General features: G+C 40.2%; 1 protein-coding gene across 2 annotated transcripts in view; it reads right to left on the bottom strand.

Annotated features, from left to right (window-relative positions):
• LOC6054497 (protein sax-3) overlaps nucleotides 1–12,855 on the bottom strand; it is a 237,769-nt gene that overhangs the window by 25,001 nt on the left and 199,913 nt on the right. For both annotated transcript variants that reach the window (XM_038253608.1, XM_038253609.1), the window contains 5 exons: nucleotides 3,652–3,936; nucleotides 2,776–3,048; nucleotides 1,441–2,718; nucleotides 1,293–1,388; nucleotides 990–1,230 (listed from right to left, as the gene is read on the bottom strand). In XM_038253608.1, the coding sequence (XP_038109536.1) occupies nucleotides 990–1,230; nucleotides 1,293–1,388; nucleotides 1,441–2,718; nucleotides 2,776–3,048; nucleotides 3,652–3,936 (2,173 nt within the window). The remainder of the gene's footprint in view (nucleotides 1–989; nucleotides 1,231–1,292; nucleotides 1,389–1,440; nucleotides 2,719–2,775; nucleotides 3,049–3,651; nucleotides 3,937–12,855) is intronic.

Genomic DNA, 12,855 nt, shown 5'->3' with positions numbered 1-12,855 from the left:
CCAAATACCAAATACCAATACCAAATACCAAATACCAAATACCAAATACCAAATACCAAATACCAAATACCAAATACCAAATACCAAATACCAAATACCAAATACCAAATACCAAATACCAAATACCAAATACCAAATACCAAATACCAAATACCAAATACCAAATACCAAATACCAAATACCAAATACTAAATACCAAATACCAAATAAAATACCAAATACCAAATACTAAATACCAAATACCAAATACCAAATACCAAATACCAAATACCAAATACCAAATACCAAATACCAAATACCAAATACCAAATACCAAATACCAAATACCAAATACCAAATACCAAATACCAAATACCAAATACCAAATACCAAATACCAAATACCAAATACCAAATACCAAATACCAAATACCAAATACCAAATAATAAATACCAAATACCAAATACCAAATACCAAATACCAAATACCAAATACCAATACCAAATACTAAATACCAAATACCAAATACCAAATACCAAATACCAAATACCAAATACCAAATACCAAATACCAAATACCAAATACCAAATACCAAATACCAAATACCAAATACCAAATACCAAATACCAAATACCAAATACCAAATACCAAATATTAAATACCAAATACAAATACCAAATACCAAATACCAAATACCAAATACCAAATACCAAATACCAAATACCAAATACCAAATACCAAATACCAAATACCAAATACCAAATACCAAATACCAAATACCAAATACCAAATACCAAATACCAAATACCAAATACCAAATACCAAATACCAAAAACCAAAAACCTAACATTACTTGACCAAAAACTTTAAGGCCAATTATAACAATATGAAAAATTGAAAAAAAAGTCAGCTAAGTTTTTTTGTTTTTTAAGAGTGTATGATTTTCTGAATGGTCCCAATCCCAAACTCTAATTTCAAAATTCCAGCAACCCTCGAATCATTCTACTCACCGCGTATAACCCTGGTCCAGTCGCTTCGTGTGCGGATCCAGCCGCAGAATCGACGGCACGCTAAACGGCCCAATGCCGACGCGGGTGCTGGCCGCGATGCTCACCGAGTAGGTCACCCCGGCCGACAGGTTTGCCAGGAGCAGCTTCGGCGAGTCCCCGTCGACGGTCATGTTCGTCAGCACCTTGGACATGTTGTGCACGTCGTAGCCGCGGATGATGATGTGGTAGTTTTTGAGCTTGCCTGAAGTTTTAACGGAAGCGTTGATTGTTAGATAGAATTTTGTGGATTTTTGGCTGACTTACCGTTCAAGCTGTGATTGGTTGGGGGTTCCCACTTGAGATAGACGGCCGAAGTGTTTAGCAGGACTGCCTCCATGTTGATCGGGGCTGCACTGGGAACTAAAAACTCACAATTAGTCTCAATTACTCAACATAACCTAGAAAACCTTACCATCCTCCAAGGTCTTCGCCGTCCTCGAGTTGGACGGCCTACCCTCGATCGTCTTGTAGAACGGCACCAGGAAGAACTCGTACTCGGTGTACTTGTCCAGCCCGTTGATCGTACAGGCAGACGCACCTCCACCGTGAAGCACGGTCAGGGTCTTGTACGTCCCATTGCTATTGACGTTCTTCGAGTAAATGTAGAACCCTTCCACGTACTGCCCGTTGACGATCTCCCAAACGAGGCGAACGCTTGTAGAGTCCGAAGCGTTCGCTTCCAGCAGGTTGACCACGCTTCCGGAGGATAGCGTAGCTTGAGCTTCGCTCAAGTTGATGTCTTCGCCGTGGTTGATGTCCCGACCGATGGTCACCGGATCGGACATCAAGCTTGGGATACCAACGCCTTGATCGTTCTCGGCTCGCACGATGAACGTATAGGCGATGTCCGACGTAACGGGTGAAAAGGTGTAGCTGGTCGAGGAGATCTTGTACGGGATTGAGATCCATCCTTTGGCCATGTCAGTTGAGAAGACCTCGATTAGGTAGCCGTTGATGTCCGAGGCCCCCGATTTGATGCTCGGCAGCCAAGAAATGCTGATCGAGTTATCGGTTACGTTGACGATCTGAGGTTTCCCCGGGGCACTGGGGAAGGCACTGGCCTCAGGGGCACGGAAGAAGTTAATGTTTGGGTTGGTTGGAGGTTCTAGCCGGAGGTAGGCACTCCAAGTTGCCTTACCGCTACGGCTGCTTGCCACACAAGTGTACAGACCTTGATCGGTGTTCTTGTCTAGATCGTGGATCACCAGGGTGCCGTTGTCGGTGGTGTTGATCCGCTCGGAGTTGATGACGGGGTTGCCGTCCAAGTACCACGAGATAATGGGAGTTGGGTTGCCAACCGCTCGACAAGGTAATGCTACCACCGACTTCACCGGAAGCGTTTGGTTTGTGGGTCCTAAGATGATGATCGGCGGTGGTAGATCGTCTTGTGACGCCACGGTCAGTCGTGCGCGTACGCTGATCGATCCTACGGAGTTAACCGCACTACAGATCACCACCAAGCCGTTGTCCGCTTTGGTGGTTTGAAGGATCGTGAGCACGGTCAAACCCTCCTGGGTATTGGACGTCTCAAAGCGATCGAACTTGGTCCCCGGGAAGATCAAGGTGCGATTACCCTCGATCGACCAGAACGTAGTTGGTTTGGGACGACCTTCGGACTTGCACTCAAATGAAGCATCGCGAATTCCCTCAATGACCTGCGGCACCGGTCGGATCACCAGGTAGGGATGAGCTGAAAACCAAATTTTAAGTTTAAAATGTTCAAAATTCTTCTGAAAAATAGACTTACAGTGCACGGTCAACGTTCCGGTGGCGGAGATCGCCCCCACGGCGTTGTCCGCCTCGCAGCTGTACTCTCCCTCGTCGTCCGGGATGACGTTCTCCAGGCGCAGGCTGCGATCCTCCAGGATGTGGACGCGGTCCAGGGGCATGTTGCCACCGTTGGCCGACCGTCGCCACAGGACGTCGGGCATGGGGTCACCTCCGACGCGGCACTGGAACGTCACCGAGGAGCCCTCGATGATGGTGGAGTCGTGCGGTCCCCGGATGAGGAAGGGTTTCACTGGAAGGAAGACGACATTTGGAAAATTTTAAAGAATTGAAGTTTCGTTCTAACCTTAAAATTGTGGACTTGAAAATGGGTTTCTTGAGATATTGAACTCTTGATTACATGAACACTTAAACTCGATTTGAACTCTTGAATTCATAAAATCTTGAGTTCTTGAACTCGTGAAAATTTTAACTCTAGCACTCTTGAGATCTTGAACACTTGAACACTTGAACACTTGAACACTTGAACACTTGAACACTTGAACACTTGAACACTTGAACACTTGAACACTTGAACACTTGAACACTTGAACACTTGAACACTTGAACACTTGAACACTTGAACACTTGAACACTTGAGCACTTGAACACTTGAATTCTTGAACACTTTAACACTTGAGCACTTAAACACTTGAACACTTGAACACTTGAACTCTTGAACACTTGAACACTTGAACACTTGAACACTTGGACACTTGAACACTTGAATACATGAACGCCTGAACTCTTGAACAATAGAACTGATGAACTCAAGCTCTTAATCTTTTGAAACTGTTGAAGATTTAAACTCTTCAAGTCTTCAACTATTCAACAGTGTAGTTCTACACCAACTTACCGTGCACCTTCAGGAACGCCATCCCGGACTCGCGCACCCCGACCAGATTCTTCGCGATGCACTGGTACTGGCCCTCGTCCGTCTGGCGCACGTCCTGGATCGCCAGGTTTCCCCCGTCCACGACCCGGATGCGTTTGCTCGTTTCGACGTCCAGCTTCTGGCCGTTTTTGCGCCACCCGACCGTCGGCTCCGGCACCCCCTTGGGGGGTCCACACTCGAGCAGGACCGTCTCGCCCTGGGCCACCCGGGTGTGCTGCGGCTCCAGCCGGAACTCCTCACGCAGGACTAGGGAGAAGGAGGAAAAAAGATCATAGAGAGTGAAATTATTTGCATATTTTATTCGACCGGTTTTAGACAACTCCCGAGACACAAACAATAAAAACCGTCTAGGCAGCGTGAATTCCCAGGACAATTGTTTGGTGGTGGTGCTTTGGGGTCATTTGCAGAGATGTATGTATGAAGGCAAGGTTCGAGTTCAAAAATACCACGTTTTAACTGTCGTGTTAATTTTTTTAAAAGTGAATCCTTTAAAAAAAATTGATGAAGTTGCCTAATTTTGAACTACTTTGTATTGAAGTTGTTGTTGGACAACATTAAGGGCACCAAAGCCTCTAAGTACGCCTCTGATTTAGTTGACTCGCCATCGCAGACTCGTTTTGTTGTAGATTTTATTCCCAGCCAGACCAGCAGATTCGGAATCAGATTTTCATCGTCAACGCGCGCCCAAAAATAGTGAAATAAAACTACTCTTTTTATAGTGACTACTCCTTGCAGACATCCTGTAAACAGCGCAAAAAAGGGGTAAAAATCAAACAACAGAGGCGACAACGAGGAGGTCCTCGAAAATCCGGCTAAGCCGCTGGTGGCCGGTTGTTGTCTATACTTTTTTTTTTCAACTCACTAGTGGCCAACACTTTTTACGACCGTCTGCGATGCAAATGGATATTTTATTTGCATTTTTGGGTTCCATTTGTTATTTTTGTCCCCCTGGCCGCCTGAAGCACTTGTCGTCATCCCCGGCCAGAGTGGCTTCAGGTCGCTAGGAATCTCTTTTTTTGGGCTCAAAACAAATTGCGACAGTATTACTCCAGGGGGGAGCAAAACTGTGCGGTATTGAAGGAAACTGAATTTGCTTTTATCGTTCCCTCGTTAAAAGCACTAGTTGATAAAAATTTATTCGGCGAGTTTTTTCGTTCCGAGATTCTCGTGCCAAGTTATTAGTACAAGTGGTTTCGATTATGAGAAATAGCCTTCCACTGAATCAGATTTCGAGCAAGGTTTCAACGAGCTTTTCACGGGAAAATAGAGGAAGTAAAAAAAAAGTTAAACACGGAGGCTATTTATTTAATCAATTAAAAGCCCGGGTCGAGCTATTTCGGGTGGAAAACGCTTTCGGATGGTTTTGGGCAAATTGGTTGGAGAATTTCGTTATCCGTTCGGCTGTAACTCTGTGACCCAGTTTTGCTGGAGTTTATATGCGATCACCCCAAATGGAATCGCTCAGCTAGTGCCGAAATTAATTAAAATAGTGGCTTACGAAATTGCGTTACCATAATGTTTCCAGTTGAGTTACGGTGTGCTTGGTAATATTCTGGTTAAATTGCTATAATAAATCTAATTAAATTTAAGAAATCACGAAAACTGAATTATTGTGTCAAAATATACCGCATCATTCACAAGCCTTCAACAAATCAGGCCTCTACCGTTGTTTTTTCAATATTTTTCAGGGGTTCATCTGTGCAACTCTTTTAGTTTCTCATGTTTTATGTTTGTGTGTTTTTATATGCAACCTTTAAACGATTGTATCGCTTTTTTTTTAAATAATTTTCCAGTCGCTTTTTCGAGTTATTGAGTTTGTTTATTATTGAGTGTGTTTATTACATTTTGTAAACTCAAACTTAGGCTATTAAATTGCAACAATGTGAGTAAAAACTTAATCTAGGAAAATTCAAAAATGACAGAATACTTGTTTTGACATAAAATGTAGGATATATTAATTAATATTTAATATTAAAAATTCACCAAACTAATGATTTAAAAAAAAATAAGGTCCTCCCACCAGTGCTTCAAATTTCGTTTACAATTGATTTTTGGTGCTGCGCTAACATTTTCCATTTGAGAAATCAATTTTGTCGAATGTGAAAAACTAAATCCTTTACACAAAAACATCTTAATCATAAACCTTTTTTAATTTGATTTCAACAGAAAGTTGTTCAGAAAATTGGAAAATGCTTCATGTTTTTAAATTTGAGTTATCAGAGCAGTTTAGGTTTCACTTTATTCAATTGCATTTTAATAGAATTCCTCTCTAACTATTTAAACTATATTTTTTCAAATCCAAATAATTTGTAAGCTATAAAAACCCAGATAACTAAAAATATAATTTTTAATTAATGTTGTCATTAAAAATCTGTATGCAGTTTTTTACGTCATTCTTTTACCAATTATTTTAATTTATTCGCTAACATCAAATATTTCTGAGAATTTTTACCTGTTTTTTTTTTTTGCATAATTCATGGCAAAATCAAAATTCGTGTCTGCAGAGCAGTTCTGTACAAAATCGGTATTTTACTTTAATTTTAATTTTTGTATTTTTTAAGCCGACTACATTTTTTTGGTGCCTTCGGTATGCCCAAAGAAGCCATTTTGAATCATTAGTATGTCCATATAATTTTCCATAAAAATTTGGCAGCTCTGTATCTTTTGAAGGATTTTTTTGATCGATTTGGTGTCTCGGCAAATTTGCAGGTATGTATAAGGTATACACTGAAAAAAAAAAACATTATAATTTTATAATTTAACTTTTTGTCACTAAAACTTTATTTGCAAAAAAACATAATTTTAAATTTTACTTATTGATATGTTTTAGGGGACATCAAATGCCAACTTTTCAAAAATTTCCAGAATGGGCAAAAAATCTTTGATCGAGTTATCAATTTTTAAATCAATACCGATTTGAAAAAAAAAACCGAAATATTGGTCGCAAATATTTTTCAACTTCATTTTTCAATGTAAAATCAAACTGGCAATCAAAAAGTACTCTAGTGAAATTTTGATGAAGTGCACCGTTTCCAATTTATAGCCATTTACGGTGAATTTGGAAATAGTCGTTGATTTTCATTTTTTTAAATTAGTGCCCATGTTCGCCCACTTTTGAAAAAAAATGAAAAGCTGGGATAATTCACTTTATTTTGCTTTTCTGATCTTGGTTGAAACGACCCTTAGTTGCTGAGATATTTCCATGCAAAAGTTTTAAAACAGGAAATTTGATGTTTTCTAAGGCTCACCCAAACAGCCCACCATTTTCTAAGATCGATATCTCAGCAACTAATGGTCCAATTTATAATGTTAAAATATGAAACATTCGTGAAATTTTCCAATCTTTTCGAAAACAATATTTTCAAAATTATGAAATCCAGACTCACTTATCAAAAGGGCCAAACAATCAATATTACACCCTTTTGAAATGTTGGTCTTTATTTAATTTTTTGAAAAAAATTTTTTCGAAAAGATCGGAAAATTTCACGAATGTTTCATAATTTAACATTGAAAATTGAACCATCAGTTGTATAGATATCGACATTAGAAAATGGTGGTTTGTTTGGGGAGACTTAGAGAACATCAATTTTCCTGTTTTTAAACCTTTGCCTGGCAATATCTCAGCAACTAAGGGTCGTATCAACCAAGAACAAAAAAGCAAAATATATGAAACTTTCTTAGTTTTTCAAACAAGGCACTAATTTTATAAAATGAAAAACTGCGACTATTTTCAAAAAAGTAACCTTAAACTATTTTGAAAACGGTGCACTTTATCAAAATTTCACTACAGTACTTGATTGCAAATTTGATTCTACATCCAAAAATAAATTTGAAAGTTTTTTTGCGACCAGTATTTCGTTTTTTTTAATCAGTATTGATTAAAAAATGTATAACTCGGTCAAAGATTTTTTGCACAACCTGGAAATTTCTTAAAAGTTGGCATTTGATGTCATTCATCATTTTTTTCGGCGTAGTACTTATCCATACCTACAACTTTGCCGAACACACCAAATCGACCAAAAAAAATCCTTCAAAAGATACAGATTTTTGAAATTTCATACATCATTTTTGTATGAACAGCTGCCAAAATTATAAGGAAAATTATATGGACAAACTAATTATGCAAAATGGCTTCTTTGGGAATACCGAAGGTACCAAAAAAGTTTCAGTCGGATTAAAAAAATACAGAAATAAAAAATCGAATGACCGAAATCTGAGAGAATTGTTCTACTATGTTTTTGAAATCGAGAACGTTTCGATTTTGTTACGTTAAAAATTTAATAAGTCGTGTTGAAAAAAAAAATTACTGGTGCACACGAATTCGAGGCTGGAACAACGAGATTTTAGTTACAAACATGGTAGATTCTTTGAGGTAATTGGAACTATCGAAGTGATAACAAAGTAGTTTAATTATTTTTACAAATTGTTTCAGGATTGGGTCGAGAAGTGTAACACGCTTTTTGAAAAAAAAAAAAAATTCATCAACTTTCCCGGTTGATGATTTTAAATAATAACTTTTTTTTCTATTAAGCATAAGCATAAGCATAAGCATAGGTGCCCACCCACAGTTGCTACTCCGTTATTGACCAGGACCTCCAGAAGTTACATCCACGAGCCGTGGAAGATGAGTGGGTGCTATCTTTCCTCGCTTCGCAACTTCTCAAAGGCCCCTATCATGCTGATCAATACCGGCGCCGGCCACGACCAGTGGTAGAGTCACGGGGAAGTGGATGGGAATGTTAGTCCGATACTTGAGTGATAGAGACCGCCCAATCGACTGCTTCTCCGACAAAGTATCACATGAGTTTTGAGGGGGTTAGTAGATGGGTATGAGGTCAGGATTCACGAATGGCAGTGATGTGACCATGAGCATTTTGTTTATCGGTTGAATTTTTTAAATCTTAGGCAGCCGGCTGCGGAAAGATAAATTAGTGATGATTTAGAAAGTTTTTTTAATCGAACGCGTGCCAACCGAGCATAAGTGCTATGGGCTGGACTTATCAGTATATTTTTACTGTTTCTACAATTAAGATAACGCGAGCAAATTTCAAATCTCTTCGCAGTACACAATACACGACAAAAATGCGAAACAAAAGGCACACAAAAAAATCACTTTTCGCTCCGAACATTTTTTACGACCACGCGCTCCCTTTGTCAATTATGCACTGATGACGCTGCATTTTCAGAGGGTAATTTTCTCCTCGCAGCACACAATACACGACAAAAATGCGAAACAAAAGGCACACAAAAAAAATCACTTTTCACTCCGAATATTTTTTACGACCACGCGCTCCCTTTGTCAATTATGCACTGATGACGCTGCATTTTCAGAGGGCAATTTTCTCCTCGCAGCACACAATACACGACAAAAATGCGAAACAAAAGGCACACAAAAAATCACTTTTCACTCCGAATATTTTTACGACCACGCGCTCCTTTGTCAATTATGCACTGATGACGCTGCATTTTCAGAGGGCAATCTTCTCCTCGCAGCACACAATACACGACAAAAATGCGAAACAAAAGGCACACAAAAGGCACACAAAAAATCACTTTTCACTCCGAATATTTTTTACGACCACGCGCTCCCTTTGTCAATTATGCACTGATGACGCTGCATTTTCAGAGGGCAATCTTCTCCTCGCAGCACACAATACACGACAAAAATGCGAAACAAAAGGCACACAAAAAATCACTTTTCACTCCGAACATTTTTTACGACCACGCGCTCCCTTTGTCAATTATGCACTGATGACGCTGCATTTTCAGAGGGCAATCTTCTCCTCGCAGCACACAATACACGACAAAAATGCGAAACAAAAGGCACAAAAAAAAATCACTTTTCGCTCCGAATATTTTTTACGACCACGCGCTCCCTTTGTCAATTATGCACTGATGACGCTGCATTTTCAGAGGGTAATTTTCTCCTCGCAGCACACAATACACGACAAAAATGCGAAACAAAAGGCACACAAAAAATCACTTTTCACTCCGAATATTTTTTACGACCACGCGCTCCCTTTGTCAATTATGCACTGATGACGCTGCATTTTCAGAGGGCAATCTTCTCCTCGCAGCACACAATACACGACAAAAATGCGAAACAAAAGGCACACAAAAAATCACTTTTCACTCCGAACATTTTTTACGACCACGCGCTCCCTTTGTCAATTATGCACTGATGACGCTGCATTTTCAGAGGGCAATCTTCTCCTCGCAGCACACAATACACGACAAAAATGCGAAACAAAAGGCACACAAAAAATCACTTTTCACTCCGAACATTTTTTACGACCACGCGCTCCCTTTGTCAATTATGCACTGATGACGCTGCATTTTCAGAGGGTAATTTTCTCCTCGCAGCACACAATACACGACAAAAATGCGAAACAAAAGGCACACAAAAAATCACTTTTCACTCCGAACATTTTTTACGACCACGCGCTCCCTTTGTCAATTATGCACTGATGACGCTGCATTTTCAGAGGGCAATCTTCTCCTCGCAGCACACAATACACGACAAAAATGCGAAACAAAAGGCACAAAAAAATCACTTTTCGCTCCGAATATTTTTTACGACCACGCGCTCCCTTTGTCAATTATGCACTGATGACGCTGCATTTTCAGAGGGTAATTTTCTCCTCGCAGCACACAATACACGACAAAAATGCGAAACAAAAGGCACACAAAAAATCACTTTTCACTCCGAATATTTTTTACGACCACGCGCTCCCTTTGTCAATTATGCACTGATGACGCTGCATTTTCAGAGGGCAATCTTCTCCTCGCAGCACACAATACACGACAAAAATGCGAAACAAAAGGCACACAAAAGGCACACAAAAAATCACTTTTCACTCCGAATATTTTTTACGACCACGCGCTCCCTTTGTCAATTATGCACTGATGACGCTGCATTTTCAGAGGGCAATCTTCTCCTCGCAGCACACAATACACGACAAAAATGCGAAACAAAAGGCACACAAAAAATCACTTTTCACTCCGAACATTTTTTACGACCACGCGCTCCCTTTGTCAATTATGCACTGATGACGCTGCATTTTCAGAGGGCAATCTTCTCCTCGCAGCACACAATACACGACAAAAATGCGAAACAAAAGGCACAAAAAAATCACTTTTCGCTCCGAATATTTTTACGACCACGCGCTCCTTTGTCAATTATGCACTGATGACGCTGCATTTTCAGAGGGTAATTTTCTCCTCGCAGCACACAATACACGACAAAAATGCGAAACAAAAGGCACACAAAAAATCACTTTTCACTCCGAATATTTTTTACGACCACGCGCTCCCTTTGTCAATTATGCACTGATGACGCTGCATTTTCAGAGGGCAATCTTCTCCTCGCAGCACACAATACACGACAAAAATGCGAAACAAAAGGCACACAAAAAATCACTTTTCACTCCGAACATTTTTTACGACCACGCGCTCCCTTTGTCAATTATGCACTGATGACGCTGCATTTTCAGAGGGCAATCTTCTCCTCGCAGCACACAATACACGACAAAAATGCGAAACAAAAGGCACAAAAAAAAAATCACTTTTCGCTCCGAATATTTTTTACGACCACGCGCTCCCTTTGTCAATTATGCACTGATGACGCTGCATTTTCAGAGGGTAATTTTCTCCTCGCAGCACACAATACACGACAAAAATGCGAAACAAAAGGCACACAAAAAATCACTTTTCACTCCGAACATTTTTTACGACCACGCGCTCCCTTTGTCAATTATGCACTGATGACGCTGCATTTTCAGAGGGCAATCTTCTCCTCGCAGCACACAATACACGACAAAAATGCGAAACAAAAGGCACAAAAAAAAAATCACTTTTCGCTCCGAATATTTTTTACGACCACGCGCTCCCTTTGTCAATTATGCACTGATGACGCTGCATTTTCAGAGGGTAATTTTCTCCTCGCAGCACACAATACACGACAAAAATGCGAAACAAAAGGCACACACAAAAAAAAAAAAACACTTTTCACTCTGAATATTTTTTACGACCACGCGCTCCCTTTGTCAATTATGCACTGATGACGCTGCATTTTCAGAGGGTAATTTTCTCCTCGCAGCACACAATACACGACAAAAATGCGAAACAAAAGGCACACAAAAAAAATCATTTTTCACTCCGAATATTTTTTACGACCACGCGCTCCCTTTGTCAATTATGCACTGATGACGCTGCATTTTCAGAGGGTAATTTTCTCCTCGCAGCACACAATACACGACAAAAATGCGAAACAAAAGGCACACAAAAAATCACTTTTCACTCCGAACATTTTTTACGACCACGCGCTCCCTTTGTCAATTATGCACTGATGACGCTGCATTTTCAGAGGGTAATTTTCTCCTCGCAGCACACAATACACGACAAAAATGCGAAACAAAAGGCACACAAAAAATCACTTTTCACTCCGAACATTTTTACGACCACGCGCTCCTTTGTCAATTATGCACTGATGACGCTGCATTTTCAGAGGGCAATCTTCTCCTCGCAGCACACAATACACGACAAAATGCGAAACAAAAGGCACACAAAAATCACTTTTCACTCCGAACATTTTTACGACCACGCGCTCCTTTGTCAATTATGCACTGATGACGCTGCATTTTCAGAGGGCAATCTTCTCCTCGCAGCACACAATACACGACAAAATGCGAAACAAAAGGCACAAAAAAATCACTTTTCGCTCCGAATATTTTTTACGACCACGCGCTCCCTTTGTCAATTATGCACTGATGACGCTGCATTTTCAGAGGGTAATTTTCTCCTCGCAGCACACAATACACGACAAAATGCGAAACAAAGGCACACAAAAATCACTTTTCACTCCGAACATTTTTTACGACCACGCGCCCTTTGTCAATTATGCACTGATGACGCTGCATTTTCAGAGGGCAATCTTCTCCTCGCAGCACACAATACACGACAAAATGCGAAACAAAAGGCACAAAAAAATCACTTTTCGCTCCGAATATTTTTTACGACCACGCGCTCCCTTTGTCAATTATGCACTGATGACGCTGCATTTTCAGAGGGTAATTTTCTCCTCGCAGCACACAATACACGACAAAAATGCGAAACAAAAGGCACACAAAAAAAAAAAACACTTTTCACTCTGAATATTTTTTACGA

Source organism: Culex quinquefasciatus, chromosome 2 (genome assembly GCF_015732765.1).
Source record: "Culex quinquefasciatus strain JHB chromosome 2, VPISU_Cqui_1.0_pri_paternal, whole genome shotgun sequence".
Classification (NCBI taxonomy): domain Eukaryota; kingdom Metazoa; phylum Arthropoda; class Insecta; order Diptera; family Culicidae; genus Culex; species Culex quinquefasciatus.
The sequence above is the reverse complement of the archived record's forward strand: the minus strand, read 5'-3'. Positions and strand labels throughout refer to the sequence as shown.